At 45.1% G+C, this 23771-nt stretch overlaps 1 protein-coding gene across 1 annotated transcript in view; it reads left to right on the forward strand.

The window, feature by feature from the left end:
• LOC119965585 (collagen alpha-6(VI) chain-like) overlaps positions 1-23771 on the forward strand; it is a 165075-nt gene that overhangs the window by 6382 nt on the left and 134922 nt on the right. The window contains exons 2-4 of the mRNA XM_038796376.1: positions 16094-16194; positions 19130-19747; positions 22098-22685. Coding sequence (XP_038652304.1) covers positions 16119-16194; positions 19130-19747; positions 22098-22685 — 1282 coding nt within the window. The 5' untranslated portion in view covers positions 16094-16118. The remainder of the gene's footprint in view (positions 1-16093; positions 16195-19129; positions 19748-22097; positions 22686-23771) is intronic.

Here is a 23771-nt window from a genome sequence, read left to right on the forward strand (position 1 = left end):
CCACATCCAGCCTCCATAGCGGGTGTTGTCCTCCCTCCAAACTAACCCATAGATCCACTGTGGGACATGGTCTGATACTGCGATTGCCGAGTACTCAGTATCCACCATCCCCGGTATTAGCGCCCTGCTCAGAACAAAAAAGTTGATGCGAGAGTATACCTTGTGGACATGGGAGAAAAAAGAAAACTCTTTCGCTCTTGGCTGTCCAAACCTTCATGGGTCTACTCCCCCCACCTGTTCCAGAAACCCCTTCAATTCCTGAGCCGCGGCCGGAATCATCCCTGTCCTGGATTTTGACCGGTCCAATTCCGGATCAATGACTGTGTTAAAATCTCCTCCCATAATCAGGTTATGTGAGTCCAAGTCTGGGATGTACCTAACACCCGCCTCATAAATTCCACATTGTCCCAGTTCGGAGCATATACGTTCACGTGTACCACCCACACCCCCTCTAACTTCTCACTCGCCATTATGTACCTGCCCCCCGTGTCTGATACTATTCTCCCTGCCTCAAAAGCCACCTGTTTATTAATCACAATCGCTATCCCCCCCCCTGGTCTTTGAGTCCAGCCCTGAGTGGAATACTTGGCCAACACATCCCTTCCTCAATCTAGTCTGGTCTGTGACCTTTAGGTGTGTCTCTTGTAACATTGCCACATCTGCCTTCAGCCCCCTCAGATGCGCGAACACCCAAGCCCTCTTGACTAGCTCATTCCCCTCTAACGTTCGACTAGTCATCACCCTTTTTAGGCCAATCCCCAGCTCGCGTCCCCGGCCTCCTCGAGCCCGCCCTCAGGCGTCCGCCGTCCTCGACTTTCCATTTGTCCCCTAGTAACAGTTCCTCCCCTGTCAGCAAAGCACTCCCCCCCCCCCCCCCCCCCCCGGTAATAGCACCAGAAACCCAACTCCCCCATATCAAGCTCAAGCCTATCAACTGCTCGCTCTCCCCCCCCCCCCACTGTACTTCCATGTGCCAGCTGAACTAGCTGACCTGATAGCTCCCACCCATGGTACCACACTGATTGTCTCCCCATGTTCTCTCCCCCCCAACTTGGACATACATATTCAAAGCAACACATTCCCCCCGTAAACAAACTGTAGAAAAAAACAGTGGAAAAACAACCACAAACCACCCCCCACTATTCAGCTCCCAGTAAAACAAAGCTAACTTTCGACCCTAAAACAGACCCATATTGCACATAACACTTATTCAAACCAGCACAAAAGTGATTTTCAACAAATCGCCACTAAAATACTCTCCAAGGATTCAGTGTCTTTCGTTCACATCCAGTCTTTTTTCCTTGATGAAAGTCAATGCATCGTCTGATGTTTCAACGTAGAATTCCCGGTCCTCGTATGTGACCCACAGACGCGTTGGGTACACCATCCCAAACTCACCCCCTTCTTAAAGAGGGCTGATTTTGCCCGATTAAAACTGGCTCGCCTCTTGGCCAGCTCTGTGCCCAGGTCTTGATAAATGTGCAGCTCACATTTCTCCCACCTGCTGCTCCGCTCTTTCTTGGCCCACCACAGAATGTATTCCGTGTCCAGGAACCGGTGCATATATACCATCATCGCCCTCGGCGGCTTGTTCGCTTGGGGCTTCTTCGCGAGGGCTCTATGCGCTCTATCCACTTCCAGGGGCCAAAGGAATGCCTCAGCCCCCATCAATTTCTCCAACATGTTCTTCACATCGGCCCTTGCACCCGATCCCTCACTGCTCTCCAGGAGGCCGACGATTCTCAGGTTCTGCCTCCTGGACCTGTTCTCCAAGTCCTCCAGCTTCTCCTGCATTCTTTTCTCGCAGTCATTCATCATCTCCACCGTGGTCTCCAACACGGTTAGGTATTCCTCGTGCTCAGACACCTTTTTCTTCACCTCCCGGATCGCACATCCGTGGATTTCTTGATTCTGCACCACCTGATCAATCGAAGCCTTGATCGGGTCCAGCGTGTCCTTCTTACGCTTGGCGACGCATTCTTCAAAAAACTTCACCAGCTGCTCCGTTGACCACTGTGCCATCGCCACGTGGCCCTGTTTCTCCGCCATGCCTTCCCACGTTGCCTACTCTGCTCGCGCATTCTTGTAAAACTTTGTCTTCTCACATGGCCACTTCTGGTCCAATTCTCCATGCACTGGAGGGGGACTTCTCCTCACCGTCTCACTCGCCACCGATTCATCCAATAAAATCTGGAAAAACCAGGGAGATAAAGCTCCAAACGCCCGTCACAGGCGGGAGCTACCAAATGTGCGACCTACTCCTCCATGGCCACCACCGGAAGCCAAAAGTGCCCTGATCTTTATCATCACAATTTTCTTAATGCAATTGTTTCCTCTATGATCAGATGTATTAGGAAAATGTATTATTTAAAATTTGACCCCCCCCCCGAATGTGCAGGAATATCTTGCGTCTATTGATGCGAATGCAAAAATGACGTGAAATGTGCCATTTTATGTATTCTCTCATTTGCTTCTGACCATAATGTGTTCGCTCATATCACTTAATAAGTTCATAAGTTCATAATATTTAGGAGTATAAATAGGCCGTTCAGCCCATCATGTCTGCTCCGCCATTCTATCATGGCTGGTATGTCACCTACAATACTGCAGACCAAGAGCTGGATTGCAAAATCAGCCAGAGCATCTCCTTCCTAGAACACATGACTGAGGAGGGGGAGCAGCCTCCCAAGCCTAAACTCCTTCAATGTGCTCATGGCTGATCCCATCCTGTCCTCAAATAAGGGGACCAAAACTGTGCACAATACTCCAGGTGTAGTCTCACCAGTGCCTTGTATAGTTGCAACAACACTTCCTTACCTTTATACTCAATTCCTTTTGCTGTAAATGGCAACATTCCATTTGCTTTCCTTATTATCTGCTGCACCTGCATGCTCGTTTTCTGTGATTCATGCACAAGATCACCCGGATCCCTCTGCATCGGAGGACCCCAAAGACTCTCCCCATTTAGATAATAGGTTGCCTTTCCATTTTTTCGAGTAAAATGCATGACCTCACACTTATCCATTCCATCTGCCATATTTTGGCCACTCTCTTAACCTACCTATATCCATTTGTAAGGTTCTTATTTCCTCATTGCAACTTACTTTCCCACCTATTTTAGTGTCATCTGCAAATTTGGCTACAGAAACTTCTATCAATGTATCCAAGTCATTAATATAGATTGTAAATAGCTGAGGCCCAAGGACCGAACCCTGTGGCACCCCACTAGTTACATCTTGCCATCCAGAAAATGACCCATTTATCCCGACTCTCTGTCCCCTGTCCGCCAGCCAGCCTTCTAACCAAGCTAATAAATTACCCCTCATCCCATGTGGTCTCACCTTGTAAATTAACCTTCTGTGCTGTATCTTATCAAACGCCTTCCAGAAGTCCAGATATAGTACATCTACAGGATCCCCATTATCCACTTTGCTTGTTACATCTTTGAAGAACTCAAGCAAATTAGTCAAACATGATTTGCCCTTCATAAAACTCTGATGGATAGAGTGTTGGCTTTCCAAATTTCCTGATATTACGCCCTTGATAATTGATTCCAACAACAGATGTTAAACTAGCTGGTCTGTAATTTCCCCCGTTCTGCCTCCCTCCCTTTTTGAATAAGGGCGTTACGTTAGCATATTTCCAATCCACTGGAACCCTTCCTGTGTCCATGGAATTTTGGAATATCATAACCAATAGACCCACTACCTCTGCTGCCACTTCCTTTAACACCCCAGGATGTAGGCCATCAGACCCGGGGGACATGTCTGCCCTCAATCCCAATAGTTTGTTGAGTGCCGTTTCCCTATTGATGCTGTTTGTTCCAAGTTCCACCCTTTCTATTACCTCTGAATTGCATGTTCCTCGAGGAATGGCGACTCGTGTCCTCCATCGCGAAAACTGAGTTTCCACAAATGCGCACCCCCCCCCCCCCCCCCCCCCCCCGAGCCGATGGCCATCTCTTCCAGTGGCACTGCTGGGCCTGAAGAGCTACTGGCCCTCCCACGGGGCTGGCAGCTGTTGTAGTCAGAATCGCTGCCCTTTAAGGAACAAGAGCTCCCAACGTCAGGCAGTTATTTGCTTCAAGGCCATAGAGTTGTGTTTGGGCTCCCAGAAACGGCTGCAGTGGCATTTCCCCAGCTGTCTGGGCTGATGTTGCCAGCACTGCCATTAAGTTCCTACAATAGATTTGTATCTGGACATAATGGGACATTCATGGATGCATATATCGCAGAAGGAAGCTATTTGGGCTGTCAGGCAGAAATATCCAGTGATACACATTTCCCTGCTCTTTCCCCAGAGCCCTGCAAATATTTCCTTTTCCAAGCATTTATCCAATTCCCTTTAGCAAGGGATGAAGTTAATGAATGAACTTCCGCCACCACCATCAATTAAAACAGTACATTCTAGATTGTAACAACTCTCCAACAAAGCTGTTACCTTACCTTTCTTCCCACTGGTTACCATACCTGCATGGAGCTTCTTGATTGCAACAGTCCCCAAAATGTTAGCTGGGCTGCTTTTGATGGTTTCACCACAAAGCTTCACTGGAGGTGGCTGGATGCCAAAATACTGTCACCATGGTCTTTAGGAGTGGATGAAGGAGATTATAATCCTGTTTCCTTTTTGGATCAATTCTGGATCTGGCGTCCTCCTTGGCTCATCACTCTCACTTAAGGTTGAGAAAGACAGGCCCCACACACACTTAAATAGGTCTGAAGAACGGATCTAAGTTCCCCGAAGGAAAGGAACCGCCAGAGAATATCACCGTCCTCCAGATAGGCTTTTTAACAAGTTTTAGTCGGACTAAGACAACACAGATATTGTAAAACATATCTGCTCAACAATGCTCCACTGAAGAGTGGATGGATATAGGTTTTTGAATTTGGATACAGAAGATTATATGAGCCGATATATTTTCTAAATTATATAAATGTCTATTAAAGAATCAAACATGCAATTGAGTTTTGATGGTAATTCAGTTGCAACACTGGCAGTTCTAGGAAAAGGAGATATAACTTTGTATATAAATCTTATTAATTTGTCACAACCGGTTCCGGAGTGAGGTACCCTAATTTGTTAATTTCCTGAATGGGACCCCAATTTTGCTCTTGGGTGAGAAGGAATTAGCTGGCTCCCCTTCTTTACTCTACCTCTCTTGGTTGATTGCAACAAGGGTAATTTAAAAGAATCCCCCCCCCCCTTGGATACTGCAGGCTGGCTGGAAAGCTGTCTGATTTCCTTTAGCTTGTGGCTTTAGCTGAGCTTTTGCCATCAACGCAGGGAGGGAGATCCTTTGCCTGCTTATCCTTTTAGCAGGGGTGACAGGCTGCGGTTCCCTCTTATTCCTGTGTCACACACACATTGACACTCCAGCACCAGTATGTACAGAACAGGCCTGCAGTTGGCATTTTATAATCCTAGTTTTCTGTGTATTCTGAAAGAGAACAAACAACATGTCTCCCGCCCAAGAGTCAGATTTCTTTGAGCTCAGATTGTTTCCACATTCTGAGACATTGATCAGCAGGAGATGGGATTTGGTGGCCTGCTGAGATGTGAAATGGCTCTCTTTATGCTCCACTTTGGGCAGTTCTTGTTTGCCTTTCTCACCTTCACCTTGGAAGATGGCCTTACATTTTACAGCAGTTTGTTCTGTCTCATTTAGAATTCCAGAATTTCATGTTAAAGATTTTGAAAAATAATTTTTCACAAAAGGAAAGCTGTAACATCATGACAGATGTTACCGAGTGATATTGAAGATTTGAATCAATATTTCAAGTAGTATTTACCTCAAATCCCTGAGTGGAAAGCTACTGAGTCTAGTAAGATTCCTCTATCCCAGTTAAGGGGAGAACTATCATCATCACATGGCAGCAGCGACCTTCACCTGAGAGAGGCTGGAGTTTTTGTTGTTTATTTTTCTTCCTGCATCTAGTGGTGTACAGGGCAGACTTTCATCTAATTCCATAGTGATTTTTTTCCTGGAACAGGTTACTCTGTTACCAGAGGCAACACTAATGCAGATTGCTTGAAGAGCACCACTGCAAACCAAGCATGGTGACCAGCAGTTTATCTCATCCTTTCTGCTTGCCATTGGTGCATTGAAAGGATTTTACAGGTTGATACTTAACCTGTTGGCTGAGTTATGAATGCATCTTCCTTGGCCATCAAGTCCTGGGATGGCAGTCTAACCCGGAGTTTCTGGCTCAGAGGTGGGGATGCTACTCACCGCACCACAAGATCTCCTGGATGCTGGAGTCAAGCCAATAAATCTACAAATCCTACTATGTAGTTCTAATATTTATATCCTAAAACAACTAAACCATAGGAAGCATGTTGAGCACTTATGCTGGACAACATCTTTTGTTTTTCACTAACAGCCATCATTTTAAATCAACATCCTTCAAACCAATAGGATACTGAGAGGTGCAGGCAGGTCACTTCCTTGTAACACACTGGTTTCCAAAATTCAGTTAACGAGTTATCCTTAAGGTTACCAATTGTTAGATTGTGGTAACTTACAATTTATCAATGCCTTGCTGAGGTGATGTAAAGGCCGTGTTCCTGATTTCTTCGGAACTGCCTTATGTTCGAGCATATGCCACAAGATGTTGTACAATTATAACCAGGTACGTTTACAAACGCTTTAACTCTGCTTTTAAAATTTTTAATCCCCACTTCTTAGGAGAATCACTCTTTTCATCTTATAAATGCTTATGCATAGCCAAATTATCTCATAACTTTTTATTTATAGCTTAATTTCTTCACACAGAATCGCTATACACTGAATTTCCTTGTGGCCAATTTGTTGGAGCAGTAAAGGAAACTGTACTACTGACAGGTGTGACCTTGTGATCTCATCTCAGGTCTTCCTCAGGGTGTACAACTTGAAAATTTATCCCCAGGAAGAGCCCGAGAGCCTCAAAGAGAAGTCACAGCTTGAATTTCTGGCACAATTAGTGTTTATAATGACTATTTGCCACATGAATTTTCATCTGTTTTCCTGTCGGTTCTTTCCTTCAACATTCTCAGTTACTCATATCACATAAAATTAATCCATTTGGAATGGGATGTTTTAGTTGTGTCATTTATTTTTCTTGGGATTTGGCTGTATTGGAACAGTGGCATTATTTGCGCATCCCAATTTGTCTGAGGCAATGAGGTCAACCGTGCAGCCTGGGATGGAGTCACACATAGATTAGACCAGTTACAGATGGTAGGTCCCTTCCCTGAGGGATATTAATGACTTAGGGTTCTTATGAGTGTCTGGTAGTTTCATGATTCTTGACTAATCCACAAATTTCCAGCTTTGTTGAATTCCATTTACTATTGTCGAAAAAAAAAGATATGCGGAAGCTTTTTGACTTACACTCATCAAGACCCTTTGCATGAATATTAGAATAAGGGAAAAACAACAAATTATACCGTATGAGAAGAGGCTGCTGATTGGTTGGCAAGTGGGCTTTCAGCATTCTCTTACTTTTGCTACTTATAAACACTTGGCTTGCAATAATCTTAGTTTGTTGTTTTAACCTGAACATAATATTTTTATGCCGTTCAAAGCAATCGTGGCCTGACAAAAAAAACTTACATTATATAACACCATCTGACCACCAGATGTCTCCTGGTGCTTTACGGCCTGTGAAACGTTTTTGTAGTCAATCTTGTTATGTGACCTCAGTCCAACGCCGGCATCTCCACATCATTGTTATGTGACAACCAACAATGTAGCAGCCAGGTTGAGCACAGAAATCTCCCACAAACAGCAATGTGAGCATCACCACATAATCTGTTTCTGTGATGTTCATTGAGAGATGAATATTGGCCAGTACACCGTGTATTACCACTTGTTCTTGTTTGAAATGGTGCCACAGGAATTTCTATGTCCACGTGAGAGGGCAGACAGGACCTTGGGTTAATGCCTCATCAAAAAGGTGGCACCTCTGGCAGCATAGTACTCTCTTCATATTGCACTGATGTAATGGGCTAGATTTTGTGCTCAAGTCCTGAAGGACGACTTGAACTCAGAACCTTCTGACTCAGATCAGGCAGGAGTGCTACCAACTGAGACATGGCTGACATGTGCAGCAGATTCAAAGGGGCAGAAATTTCTCCTTTGCCCTTGGGCATTAAGATGACCATCTGAATAAGTGAACGAAGGAAAATCAGATGTGTGGACAGCACATTGTAATGTTCCTGATTATCTTCCCTGATTGTCCTGGTGTGCTCAGCCCAGGCAATTATTGAATGTCCCTCTAAGAGGAAGATCTATTCTAATATGTCAGTGCAGCATAGTTGCTGAAGGGGATATTGTTAATTCTGCGGGACACTACACATGAATGGAATGAGAGGTCTATTCATTTGAGAAGCAGGCCTGCCTGCCTAAAAGATTGTTGGGAGTGAGTGTCGGTTGTTACAATTGTAGGCAGGTCACTTACAACAGATGGAGAGACACCCATCTTTGGGGATGGTTTTTAGTTGGGGGGGATAGGAATTGTCTTTACTGTTACTTATGGGGATGAAACCATTTTGAATCTTTGGGAGGGAGCCAAAAAGAACAAGGGAGGAATCTGATGGTTTGCTTGACTCTGAAAGGACTTTGGATGATTCAGTTGTCAAAATGCCATGCGTGTTCTGCCAATCATAATAACCTGTATTTTTGAGATCTGGTTAAATTTAATATGGTCATTTGGAAGCATTCTTGGACCACTCCAGTATTCAGTACTGCTTAGGGCTCTTTCAGGATTTACTAAAGCCTGGGGGTCAGCAGAAATTAATTTCCTGCTTCCCTAAATTTCCAGGAACTCGCATGCCCCAAGTCTCATGAACTTGATATGGTTCCGAGGACAGAATGGAATTCATATTAGTGACTTCACATCTGGACTTAACACAAACCATCCTTTCACTGTTTCTCATCTGTGTGGTGCCAACATCTCCCACTGGAAAAATGGAGAGTTTAGATTTTCCATTGAAATGATGCCAGTGGAATGTCCCGGAAATTTCTTTGGGAACTGATGTGCTGAGTCCTTGGTGCACGTGCCATGTCTGGGTTTCTTTCTTCTGTAAATGATGAAAATGTCAATGATGTTTTCCCAAACATAGGCATGGATTGCCAATTCATATAAATCACAGTACAATGTGATTAATGTCATATACAGGCTGGCTACATTGGACAGAATAGACATGTTGCTTAAATTATCAAGAACTATTGAACAGAGTGGGGGTCTTTAAGAGAAGGCTGAGGGGTGACCTAATAAAAGTCTGTAAAATAATGCAGGACCCTCTCTCCATCTCACTTTCCTCCTTTAAGATGCTCTTTAAAACCCGTCTCTTTGACCAAGGTTTTGTTTAGCTTCCTAAAATCCCAAGAAAAGCTCAAAACCGCATTGGCCATTTTGGGAAGCAGCAGTTAATATTTGTGCAGCTGCCATTGACTTATTATCCAGATGGATGCAGTTGTTGGAAACAAACAGCCTCAGGAACCAATGCAGCCACCTGCTCCTTAAGAGCAAGGTCGAGGATGACCCAAAGTGCAGTTGTGACCATGAATCCCAGACCCATGAAAGACATCACATTAGATTTTCCATTGAAATGATGCCAGTGGAATGTCCCGGAAATTTCTTTGGGAACTGATGTGCTGAGTCCTTGGTGCACGTGCCATGTCTGGGTTTTTTTATTTTGAAATTCTAGTTGTTTAAGTTTACCAAGGGTTTAAGACATGGCAGGAGCGTGTCATGCTCCTCGTGTGCGATGTGGGAGCTCAGGGACACGTCCACTGTCCCTGGCTCCTTCACGTGCAAGAAGTGTGTTCAGTTGCAGCTCTTGTTAGACCGCTTGGCGGCTCTGGAGCTGCGGATGGACTCACTTTGGAGCATCCGCGATGCTGAGGAAGTCGTGGATAGCACGTTTAGCGAGTTGGTCACACCGCAGGTGAAGGTTACTGAGGGAGATAGACAATGGGTGACCAAAAGAAAGAGCAAGAGTAGGAAGGCAGTGCAGGTGTCCCCTGCGGTCATCTCCCTGCAAAACCGATATACCGCTTTGGATACTGTTGAGGAAGATGGCTCACCAGGGGAAGGCAGCAGCAGCCAGGTTCATGGCACCGTGGCTGGCTCTGCTGCACAGCAGGGCAGGAAGAAAAATGGCAGGGCTATAGTGATAGGGGACTCGATCGTCAGGGGAGTAGACAGGCGGTTCTGTGGACGCAATCGAGACTCCAGGATGGTATGTTGCCTCCCTGGTGCAAGGGTCAAGGATGTCTCGGAGCGGCTGCAGGACATTCTGGGGGGGGAGGGTGAACAGCCAGCTGTCGTGGTGCACATAGGCACCAACGATATAGGCAAAAAACGGGATGAGGTCCTACAAGCGGAATTTAGGGAGTTAGGAGTTAAACTAAAAAGTAGGACCTCAAAGGTAGTAATCTCAGGATTGCTACCAGTGCCACGAGCTAGTCAGAGTAGGAATGTCAGGATAGATAGGATGAATGCGTGGCTCGAGAGATGGTGCAAGAGGGAGGGATTCAAATTCCTGGGGCATTGGGTCCGGTTCTGGGGGAGGTGGGACCAGTACAAACCGGACGGTCTGCACTTGGGCAGGACTGGAACCGATGTCCTAGGGGGGGTGTTTTCTAGAGCTGTTGGGGAGGGTTTAAACTAATGTGGCAGGGGGATGGGAACCAATGCTGGAAGTTGGAAGGTAGTAAAACAGGGACAGAAACAAAAGGAAGTAAGGGGAAAAGTGCAAGGCAGAGAAGACATAGTCAGAAATCCATAAGGGCGACAGTACAAGGTACAGTGACTGAGGGGAGCACAGTAAATAGGCCCAGTAATAACAAAAGGAATAAAACTGGAGATGTTAAGATTCAAAACAGAGGTAAAAAAACCAACATAAGTGTACTTTACCTGAATGCTCGTAGTATTCGGAATAAAGTAAATGAGTTGGTGGAACAAATCATCGTAAATGACTATGATTTAGTGGCCATTACTGAAACATGGTTAAAGGATGGTCACGACTGGGAGTTAAATATCCGAGGGTATCAAACTATTCGGAAGGACAGAGTGGATGGTAAGGGAGGTGGTGTTGCTCTGTTATTTAAGGATGGCATCCGGGCAATAGTAAGGGATGACATCGGTGCTATGGAGGATAAGGTTGAATCCATTTGGGTGGAAATCAGGAATAGTAAGGCGAAAAAGTCACTGATAGGAGTAGTCTATCGGCCACCAAATAGTAACGAGATGGTGGGGCAGGCAATAAACAAAGAAATAACTGATGCATGTAGAAATGGTACAGCAGTTATCATGGGGGATTTTAATCTACATGTCGATTGGTTTAACCAGGTCGGTCAAGGCAACCGTGAGGAGGAGTTTATAGAATGTATCCGCGATAGTTTCCTAGAACAGTATGTAATGGAACCTACGAGGGAACAAGCGGTCCTAGATCTTGTCCTGTGTAATGAGACAGGATTGATTCATGATCTCATAGTTAGGGATCCTCTCGGAAGGAGCGATCACAATATGGTGGAATTTAAAATACAGATGGAGGGTGAGAAAGTAAAATCAAATACTAGTGTTTTGTGTTTAAACAAAGGAGATTACAAGGGGATGAGAGAAGAACTAGCTAAGGTAGACTGGGAGCTAAGACTTTATGGTGGAACAGTTGAGGAACAGTGGAGAACCTTCCAAGCGATTTTTCACAGTGCTCAGCAAAGGTTTATACCAACAAAAAGGAAGGACGGAAGAAAGAGGGAAAATCGACCGTGGATATCTAAGGAAATAAGGGAGAGTATCAAATTGAAGGAAAAAGCATATAAAGTGGCAAAGATTGCTGGGAGATTAGAGGGAAATCTTTAGGGGGCAACAGAAAGCTACTAAAAAAGCTATAAAGAAGAGTAAGATAGAGTATGAGAGTAAACTTGCTCAGAATATAAAAACAGACAGTAAAAGTTTTTACAAATATATAAGACAAAAAAGAGTGGCTAAGGTAAATATTGGTCCTTTAGAGGATGAGAAGGGAGTTTTAATAATGGGAAATGAGGAAATGGCTGAGGAACTGAACAGGTTTTTTGGGTCGGTCTTCACAGTGGAAGACACAAATAACATGCCAGCGACTGATAGAAATGAGGCTATGACAGGTGAGGACCTTGAGAGGATTGTTATCACTAAGGAGGGAGTGATGGGCAAGCTAATGGGGCTAAAGGTAGACAAGTCTCCTGGCCCTGATGGAATGCATCCCAGAGTACTAAAAGAGATGGCTAGGGAAATTGCAGATGCACTAGTGATAATTTACCGAAATTCACTAGACTCTGGGGTGGTCCCGGTGGATTGGAAATTAGCAAACGTGACGCCACTGTTTAAAAAAGGAGGTAGGCAGAAAGCAGGAAATTATAGGCCAGTGAGTTTAACTTCGGTAATAGGGAAGATGCTGGAATCTATCATCAAGGAAGAAATTGCGAGGCATCTGGATAGAAATTGTCCCATTGGGCAGACGCAGCATGGGTTCGTAAAAGGCAGGTCATGCCTAACTAATTTAGTGGAATTTTTTGAGGACATTACCAATGCAGTAGATAACGGGGAGCCGATGGATGTGGTATATCTGGATTTCCAGAAAGCCTTTGACAAGGTGCCACACAAAAGGTTGCTGCATAAGATAAAGATGCATGGCATTAAGGGTAAAGTAGTAGCATGGATAGAGGATTGGTTAATTAATAGAAAGCAAAGAGTTGGGATAAATGGGTGTTTCTCTGGTTGGCAATCAGTAGCTAGTGGTGTCCCTCAGGGATCCGTGTTGGGCCCACAATTGTTCACAATTTACATAGATGATTTGGAGTTGGGGACCAAGGGCAATGTGTCCAAGTTTGCAGATGACACTAAGATGAGTGGTAAAGCGAAAAGTGCAGAGGATACTGGAAGTCTGCAGAGGGATTTGGATAGGTTAAGTGAATGGGCTCGGGTCTGGCAGATGGAATACAATGTTGACAAATGTGAGGTTATCCATTTTGGTAGGAATAACAGCAAATGGGATTATTATTTAAACGATAAAATATTAAAGCATGCCGCTGTTCAGAGAGACTTGGGTGTGCTAGTGCATGAGTCACAGAAGGTTGGTTTACAAGTGCAACAGGTGATTAAGAAGGCAAATGGAATTTTGTCCTTCATTGCTAGAGGGATGGAGTTTAAGACTAGGGAGGTTATGTTGCAATTGTATAAGGTGTTAGTGCGGCCACACCTGGAGTATTGTGTTCAGTTTTGGTCTCCTTACTTGAGAAAGGACGTACTGGCGCTGGAGGGTGTGCAGAGGAGATTCACTAGGTTAATCCCAGAGCTGAATGGGTTGGATTATGAGGAGAGGTTGAGTAGACTGGGACTGTACTCGTTGGAATTTAGAAGGATGAGGGGGGATCTTATAGAAACATTTAAAATTATGAAGGGAATAGATAGGATAGATGCGGGCAGGTTGTTTCCACTGGCGGGTGACAGCAGAACTAGGGGGCATAGCCTCAAAATAAGGGGAAGTAGATTTAGGACTGAGTTTAGGAGGAACTTCTTCACCCAAAGGGTTGTGAATCTATGGAATTCCTTGCCCAGTGAAGCAGTTGAGGCTCCTTCATTACATGTTTTTAAGATAAAGATAGATAGTTTTTTGAAGAATAAAGGGATTAAGGGTTATGGTGTTCGGGCCGGAAAGTGGAGCTGAGTCCACAAAAGATCAGCCATGATCTAATTGAATGGCGGAGCAGGCTCGAGGGGCCAGATGGCCTACTCCTGCTCCTAGTTCTTATGTTCTTATTAACCTGCCCACTAAGATTTATTGCCGGAGTCATCACTTGTCTCCACTCGGCATCTCAGGAAGCCATCAGGCGACTGTCCAAACGAGACATCCCATTATAAGCTTTTCCCACCACACCAATGTGATAGTATCGGTTACAATATTTCCTTTTATGGCTCAATGTAAAATGATGCTCCTACAAAGAACCTTGGGACATTTTATTGTATTAATATAATATAAATTGTTGTTATTTTCAAAAATCTACCTGGCAAGTGTACCGATTTCACATTTGCTAGATTTTGCCTGGTATTTTCAGTATTGCTGAAGTTTTGGAAATAGTTCAGTTTAAGTCAAATTCCTTTTTCTGAGTGCAACAATTTAGGCTGCTACTCTATTGCAGTACGGAGGGAGAGTTGGTAACTTTCTGATGGGACATTAAACCATGATGAGGTGGGCTTAAAATATCTCACCCCACTATTTGAGGGTGTGGAAATGCCAGCGCTGGACTGCGTTGGGCACTGTAAGAAGTCTTACAATACCAGGACGGGATTCTCCGACCCACCTGCCGGCTGTCATAATTCTCCGGCGCCGGTTTTCGGGCGGGGGCAGAGATCACGCCACGTCGGTCAGGGGCCGTTGGCAGCGGCCCCACCCGACAATTCTCTGGGCCCCCATGGGCCAAGCGGTCGCCCGTTTCCGGCCAGTCCCGTCGGCATGAAATGGACATGGTCCATCACGGAGGGACGTGGCTTGTGTGCCATCTACTGGAGTTCTCGGGGGGCGCGTGCGGAGTTCCGGCCAGGGGGAGGCCCCCACGGTGGCCTGTCCCGCGATCGGGGCCCACCAATCTGCGGGCGGGCCTGTGCCGTGGGGGCACTCTTTCCCTCCGCACCGGCCTTAGTAGGGCTCCGCCATACCTGGTGCGGAGAAGAAACCCCCTGCGCATGCCCAGGAAACACGCTGGCAGTTCTGCGCATGCGCCAGAACACGCCGGCGGTTCTGCACATGCGCCAACTTGCGCTGGCCCACGACGGCCCTTCGCCGTCGGTTGGCGCGGCACCAACCCCTCCGGCGCCCGGCCTAGCCCCCGGAAGTGTGGAAGATTCCGCAACTTCTGGGCTGCCTGACGCCAGAGTGGATCGCGCCATTCTTGGCGCCGGCGTTGGGCCATCCAGCCAGTTGCCGGAGAATCCCACCCCAGGTTGAAGTCCAACAGGTTTATTTGGAATCATTAGCTTTCTTCATGAGGTGAGTGAACTATTCGAGGAAGCAGGGGAATTCTTTCAACCTTCTTTATCTTGGCAAATATTTCAATCTTCACCGGGCATCACTAAAACACGTTAGTTGATCGGTTATCTCATCACTGTTTATGGGACCTCATTGTGTTCAAATTAGCCGTTGTGTTTGCTGCATTACAGAAGTGACCACACTTCAGAAGTACTTCATGGTTGTACAGCGCTTTGAGACGTTGTGAGATGGTGATAGGCATGTCTTTCATTTTAAAGTATTCAACTACTTTTAATTCCATACAAACATTCAAAATAACGGGGATGGTAAAAAGAAAATATTTTCCATTAAAATGCCAATCAAAATAAATAGGAGAAGCCAATATTGGGGGGAGATTGTAAAACTGGAACAGGGATCAAATGCTCATGGAGCGTTTGGAGCTCACTCTAAATGTACACAGGGAAGGTCTATAGTACCTCTGTTCTAAGCAGAGGTTTTAGTAGGTTTCATTTAAATGCAATATTATAATTCCATTAAGCGATGGTTCATTTATGGCCGGTCTTAAAGGAAAGTCACACACATCACCAACATGTTTCCATGCAAATAACGTCCACTTGGAGCCAATTCTTCTCATTTGGTGAATGCAGTGCTTTTATCGGTTTTGCACACTTGTTGCATATGTGTCAGCAGTTATGCTGTTGGGCAGGTTATGGCGTTAAATGGTCGGGTAATACCAAAGGGGTGTGGGAACTTTATTTGTTGCGGCTAGCCCTGCTACAATAGTCTAGTAAATGACTGGGTTGCTTCTCTCAAACGTGAGAGTGGAGCTACAGAGCGAAAACCTAACTTAAAGCATCATTAATTATGTGCTTAGTGAAATATTCCTCTTTGGAACCAAACAGACAAATCTGTGTGTCATTGAAGACTCCAGGAAAGATGCGGGTACTTCACCGTCGGCGTTGTGGAGAACTGCTGAGTTTCTGACCGTCGTGCGGAATTGCTGGATGATCAGTTGCAATGGAGAGCTAGATTTCCAATTTTAAAGTCCCAGTATCTGACAACTGCACGTAACCACTTTGCCTTTTTGTTTTTGCTTCTTTAGGGAGATCGTCAGCCTTTCTGTCAACATGGCTCAGTTGGAAGCTGTACTGATTACCCTCCTTTTCACAACAAGTTTCCCCCCTACCGACACTCAGCAGACTGGTAACATGCCCTTCAGTTGCAATATTGACTCTGTTTATCTCTGGAATATCAAGGGAAAAGCAGAGAAATTCTCCTGCTCTCTCTCTCCATTAGCCCCTGGCACGCCGAAAGACAGCAAATGCTCCATAATTTTATTCTCATTATGTGACAAATGGAAAATGTTATCCATGACTTGTAAAATTGTCTCTTGTGGGGTTAGGGCTCCAGTGAGGCAATGGGGTAGTTCCACCTTTGAGCACAATCAGCGACTCTAGTGCAAACTACACCCAAAATGTTGGAGAAGTTTTTTTCCCTGTAACTGGCCCAATTTATATCACCTTTATTGCTTTTAGAGTTTTGAAAAGTGGTTTCTCCGAATATCTGCTGAAAATCATTTGCAAGTGGCAAAACACAAAATCTGCATTTAAAAATATAATGCGTAAAATATTGTATTAAAAAATTGCCTTTGATTTATTTAAGAGTGGTAAGGTTTGACTAATGTAACTGAAAAATGGTTTCAGCACAAAAAAAAGCATTTTAAATCACAGTCCACCTGTAAGTAACCTGGGCCTGGATTTTACATGCAAGGTATTGGTATTGTGAGTTGATGCTACAGTGGGCATATTTTCCGTTCCTGATCAATTCCGTGGCCCCTTAGCGATTTGTCTTGAGGCAAAACCTCGGCCTCGCCCCCATCTCAAGAAGAAATCCATCCCTCTGAGAGCTGCTGGCCAATCAGAGGCCCCCTTAAAGCTTGAGCAGTATTACTCGCTGGGTTTCTGACCTGTCGCTGGACTGCTGGGGCGGCACGGTAGCACAGTGATTAGCACTGTTGCTTCACAGCGGCAGACTCTCTGGATCGATCCCCGGCTTGGGTCACTGTGCGGAGTCTGCACGTTCACGCCGTGTCTGCGTGGGTTTCCTCCTGGTTCTCCGGTTTCCTCCCACAAGACCCGAAAGACATGCTATTAGGCAATTTGGACATTCTGAATTCTCCCTTTGTGTACCCGAACAGGTGGCGGAATGTGGCGACAGGGGGTTTTTCACAGTAACTTCATTGCAGTGTTAATGCAAGCTTACTTGTGACAATAAAGATTATTATAACTCACCATCCATAAAATACAGGCGGAGACGAGAAGTGGCCACCACTTGATAATAACAGGGATGCACCTCGAGGATATTGTCATGGATCTGGACCAGAACCCCAACTTTTGGATAACACCCCGGAGTAGAATCCATAATTTGCATTTGGTAAAACTGAGCTAAACGTTACTGCACCACAGGAGTGCTAACACTGACAGCCTTTATGGTAACACAAACTAATTTAAACACAAAATTAAGCACATTAGCAACAAAGAAATAGCTTTACAGTTAATAATTACAACACCTAAACTTGCTTCCTGAAACCTGCCTCTAGATTCCAATTAAGCAAACCCATATATTTTAAATACCACTAGTGAATTAACAATCAGGTTTCCACTTGCCTATATTGGTACAAAGCCTTTTAGAGAGAGAGAGAGAGAGAGTCCTTTCAGAACTCTGTCTGTCCAGCTTGGTGTTCTAGAAGCACTGACAAATGTGCCCCCTCCCATTAACAATGCCACCTGCAATCCAAAAGCTCACTACATTCTCGTGTCTTGATACAAAAGGTTACATTGTCCCTGCAAAAATCGATGATTCTCTCCCTTTGTAATCACAGCAAAAATACCAAATACAAACTTTAAAATATGAAAATAGATCACTGGGAGAGCGCATATAATTTAAATATTAAATGTGGCTACAGGAACTTAGCTTCCAAAACAACATTGGGAAGGATGCACAGTAGAACAACCAGGTGAATGCATTGAATCCATAGAATCCCTACAGTGCAGAAGGAGGCCATTCGGCCCATCGAGTCTGCACCGACCCTCTGAAAGAGCACCCTACCTAGGTCCATTCCCCCACCCTATCCGCATAATCCCACAACTCCACATCTTTGGACTATGGGAGGAAACCGGAGCGCCCAGAGGAAACCCACGCAGACACAGGAGGAATGTGCAAACTCCATACAGTCACCCAAGGGTGGAATTGAACCCGGGTCACTGGCGCTGTGAGGCAGCAGTGCTAACCACTGTGCCACCAGAATTTGGAAGGAATGTGAACATAAGAACGAGGAGCAGGACTAAGTAATTCAGCCCTTCCTGCCTGCTCCGCCATTCAATACGATTATGGGTGATCTCCTCTTGACCTCAACTCCACTTTCCTGTCTATTCACCATAAACCTTCAACCCATTACTAATTAAAAATCTGTCTATCTTCTCAATGACAGTGGGAGATGGATAAAACAGCAGTGTGTCCACCAACAGACATATTTTATCCCCATCTCTTCTACACCCCCATATCCCCACACACAGTAACGATATAATTCAATGTAATTCAATATAATTGTGAGGGAAACGTGAATTTGAGCAATTGGACAAATCTCAATTCTCTGCCAACTAACACCTCAATCAGGTTTAATTCCATTTTGAAACATGATTTGGCTCTCATCCACACCGGGATGCTTTACCTTGTGCATTGGAAACACCTTTCTCCATTCAGAAAGAAGCACACCAATCATATATCAAACAAAAGCATGCCGGATTATTGGAGGACAATCCATTTCCGGTATTCCGACATTGGAGCTAATCTTCACTCGGATTTGCTTGCAGTGGCTCTCAAGACCACTGTTATCACTTTGTCGGATTTTTACTGCAACGCCAGCAAAGTTACGGTAGCGGAATAGGTGGATAAGCAAGGACATTCCCAAGCTACAGTTCTCAAACTCACCGCTGTCAAAACAGTAGCAATTAAATAGGTGCTTCACTTGGGTCTCAGTTTTACAATTTGTAACAGGGAAGAATGAATGGCAATATGCTTAATGAATATTAATCTGTACTGATAGTCACAGTAATTGTAGCTCCTTTCCATTTTGAAGCCTGCAGGGAATCCTCAGTTGCGGACATTGTGTTCCTGGTGGATGGATCCTGGAGTATTGGGTTGCAAAATTTTAAAAAGGTTCAAGAGTTTCTCCATACCCTCGTGAATGGATTTGATGTTGGACAAGACAAAGTGCGGATAGGCCTCATCCAGTACAGTGGAACTCCTCGCACTGAGTTTTTCTTGAATACCTATAGTGACAAGAATGAGATCCTGCGGTACCTACAGCAACTGCCATACAAAGGAGGGGGGACAAGAACTGGGATGGGCCTGAGGTTCATGCTGAACAAGCACTTTGTGGAGTCAGCAGGGAGTAGGGCATCGACGGGGGTACCGCAGGTGGCCATTGTCATCACGGACGGGCAATCTCAGGACAGTGTTGGACCGCCAGCAAAAGCACTCAGAGATCGAGGCGTCATCATCTACGCCATCGGCATCAAGGATGCTGTGGAGAAAGAACTGGAGGAAATCGCCAGTGAGCCGGTTGAGAAGTTTGTATACAATGTGGCAGACTTTGCCGCTCTGAGGGGGATTTCGCAGGCGGTCATCCAACTCGTTTGTACCAGGGTGGAAGAGGTGACTCGCCAAATATCTCGGGTCTCACAAGTCACAGCAGGTATTGTGCCTCAGGAGCCATCCAGGGTGGGCCCCTCTGTTGTGTCTGTTTGAGCTCTTTCCTTTTTATTGTTCTTTAAACATTCTGGCTAAGTTCAGCCCCCTTTTTAGACTTATTTTCAACTTCTCTCTTTGCTGCTCGCCCTAGTCCCCTTCCTCGGCTGGATCCCTGTAACAGACACAATTGCGTGATACATTCATGCCACACGTGCCAGGTAATGACCATTGCCAACAAGTTGCATTTGAGCAGCACACCAAGGCTCCTTCAGAAGCACATTTCAAACCTGTAACCTCTGTCGCTTACAAGAACAAGGGCAACAGATGCGTGGGAACACCACCAACTGCAAATTCCCCTCCAAGCCACACATCACCCTGACTTGGAATTATATCGCCATTACTTCACTGTCGCTGGGTCAGAGTCCTGGGCCTCCCTCCCTAACAGCCCTGTGGGTGTACCTACACCGCATGGACTGCAGCGGTTCAGGAAGGCAGCTCACCACCACCGTCTCAAGGGCAATTAGGGGGGGCAATGAATGCCTAGCTAATGTTTCCCACATCCTGTGAATGAATAATTTTTTAATAAAAGGACATGGCCATTCCTGAACTCTCATGCAATCAATTGAATTGCAGAAGGTGCCAAGGGAGTTCCCATCTGACATGTCTGTCTGTTTTCCAGCTTGCTGGGAGGAACTCAGCAAGAGGAGAACACCAGTGAGCTCCACATGCCTGTTCCGCCATTTCAATGAAATTGTGGCTGTTCCGTATCCTCATCCATTTATCCACTATTTATCTCCCTTAATTCCTTTAGCCAGCAAAAATCCACAGACTGCAGTTTTGAAATTTTCAATTGACCTGTGGACTCAGCAGCTTTTTGCAGGAGAGGTTTCTGAATTTCCACCATGTTTTATGTAAAGAACTTTGTCCTGATATCTTTCCCGAATAGTCAAGCTTTAATCTTAATGTTGTTGGTTTGCACTCTTCCGACAGAGGAGATCATTTTCCTCCACCTACGTTATTAAATCCTGAAATCATCTTAAACATCTCAGTCGCCCCTTAATCTTGTGTACCCAAGCCACGTTTATACAATCTGTCCTCATAATTTACCACTTTTAGGTCCATTATCATTCTGGTTGAATCTGTGCTGCAACCCCTCAAGGGAATATATCCTCCCTGAGGAATGGTGCCTAAACCTGCCTGCAGTACTCCAGATGTGGTCTAACCAGAGCTTTTTACAACTGAAGAATATCTCTCTTCCCTTTGTACTCCAACCTCTTTTGACCTAAGGGCTAACCTTCCAATCGCCTGTTTAAATTACTTTTATTGCTGTCAACTAGGTTTTAGAGATCGTTGAATATATATATCAACCAGGGGCTGGTTTAGTACACTGGGCTAAATCACTGGCTTTGAAAGCAGACCAAGGCAGGCCAGCAGCATGGTTTAATTCCCGTACCAGCCTCCCCGAACAGACGCTGGAATGTGGCGACTAGGGGCTTTTCGCAGTAACTTCATTGAAGCCTACTCGTGACAATAAGCGATTTTCATTTTCATTTCATTTCATTTAATTTTTTCATTTCATATCTCTAAATTTCTGATCCTCCACAGTTCCTAGCTTCTTATTATTTAGAGTTTAGTTGGGAAGAACAGAGATAGCATAGCATCCACTCACCATATCCCACTGGATATGACTCCCTTCGGTATCTGAATGGAGTAGGACTTAGACTTGTTCTTTGTCTAGAACCCTCATGGTATTAGAATACAGTCAACTGGGGGCCAATTGTCACCTTTAAACCTGTTTTTAATTGGGCCTGTCGAAGTTCGCCATTTATGGTCCAGGCAGCGGGCGACCGAGGGGGGCGATCCGACCAGACTGCCTGCCCCTCTTCCACGGCTATATTCGCGGCCGGGGTGTCCCTAGAAAGGGAGCATGCGGTGTCCACAGGCATCATCGAGGCCTTCCATACCCAGTGTGCATTATTGACCCCCTTTAATTGCACTCTCATTTGATGTTTTTAAGTTTCCATTGATCTTTGTTACATTCAGGCAGTGTCCCTATTGGGAGCAGCCTTTTTTGCTTTATCCCTAAGTTTGTTTCCTTTCTTATATTTGGTTGACCTAAAAAGAGTTGCCCAATACAGGGGGAATTGTCTGAGATAAGGAGGGATGGTCTCTAAGTGTTGGGAACTCGCTCTTTAAAATAAACAAATATTCACCAGATGCGAGTAGTTTATTGCAAAACTGGTATGGGGGTGGGAATGGTAGGGGAGGTGTAAATAACATATTGTCAGCTCTGCTGTCCACTTGTAGGTACCAAGAATCATTTAAGAGAAAGTGTTACTTTTTGTATGTTTCAGCCTGCAGGAAAGCCACACTTGCTGATATTGTCCTTGTGGTGGACGGCTCATCCAGTATAAGTGATGAGAACTTTGAAGAAGTGAGGGAGTTTCTGTACAGTTTTGTTAGCGGCCTGGATATTGCGGGTAACAAAGTGAGGATTGGCCTGGTTCAGTACAGCGACAACCCAAAGACGGAGTTTCTGCTGAATCAGTATTCGTCCAAGAATGACATATTGAACTACCTGCAGAACCTGCGACAGAAGGGAGGTGGGACCGATACCAGAAGTGCCCTGGAGTTCCTGAGGAGCCAACATTTTGTTCCATCAGCAGGCAGCAGGGCAGCAGAAAACGTGCAGCAGATTGCCGTGCTGGTCACCGATGGGGAGTCCAGCAGTGAGGTAGATGATGCTGCCAACCGACTGAGAAATAGCGGAGTCACAATTTACGTCATTGGAGTTAATATCCAAGGAAAGAAGGAACTTCGAGATATTTCCAGCAGACCAGTCCGGAGATATGCTTACGATGTTGCAAATTTTAACATGCTGAATGAAAATGCAAATAGAACCTTGGATTCAGTGTGCAGGACTGTCGAAGGTCATATCCAAGGTTGGTGCGATTAGCAATGCCTTTGCTCCAAATTGTAATTTTTATGACGATTGTCATAGAATCATAGTAACGTTATAGCATTAGAAGGAGTCCATTCAGCCCATCTTGTCCATGCCAGCCCAAGGACACCGAGGTTCCCTTTTTCATCCCAACTTCCAGCGCCCGATCCACAGACCTGTAGCTTAGAGCACTTAAGGTGCAGATCCAGATACCTTTTAAAAGAGTTTAGGGTCTCTGCCTCCACCACCAACTCGGGCAGTGAATTCCAGACTCCCACTACCCTCTGCGTGAAAACGTTTTTCCTCATGTCTCCTCTACACCGTGTACCCTGTTTCTAGAATTCTCCGCCAAGGGAAACAATTTTATCCTGTCCATCCTATCTCTTCCCCTCATAATTATGTACACCTCAGTTAAGTCACCCCTCAGCCTTCTTTGTTCCAAGGAAAATAACCCCAACCTATCCAATCTCTCCTCATAGCCACACTTTTCTAGCCCTGACAACATTCTTGTAAACCTCCTCTGCACTCTCTCCAGAGCAATAACGCCCTCCCTACAACTGATTGATCTCCCTAAATGCATGACCTTGTCTTCGTAGTAATCCCAGTCAGAAGGTTGTGGGTTCAGGTTTGACACGTGACTTTGGCTGACATCAGTGCAGTACTGAAGGAGTGCTACACGGTGCGAGGTGCTGACTTTTAAATGAAAGATCAAACTGAGGTCCCGTCTGCTTTAGCAGCTGAACAAAAAATATCCCATGGTGCCATGTGGAAGAAGGTACTTAAAGCAGAGTATCTGGTCATTGCCTTGTTGCTGTTTGTGGTATCTTGCTGTGCAGATAGTGGCACCTTCCTTTCCTGCATTGCAACAATCATTAATACAAAAATACTTAATTGACTGTAAAGCAATTTGGGACATCCAAACATCATGAAAGGTGCGACATAAATGAAAGTTCATTCCATTTGTTAAAGCAAATTTTCAGGCGGTTAATGTCGTTCAATGTCCCTGTACACGTGTAGAAGACTTATGGAAGGAAATCTTCACAATATACCGCACAAAATCAGTGATGACCATTTATGAGTATTTTGA

The sequence above is a fragment of the Scyliorhinus canicula genome, chromosome 5, assembly GCF_902713615.1.
Source record: "Scyliorhinus canicula chromosome 5, sScyCan1.1, whole genome shotgun sequence".
In the NCBI taxonomy this organism is placed as follows: domain Eukaryota; kingdom Metazoa; phylum Chordata; class Chondrichthyes; order Carcharhiniformes; family Scyliorhinidae; genus Scyliorhinus; species Scyliorhinus canicula.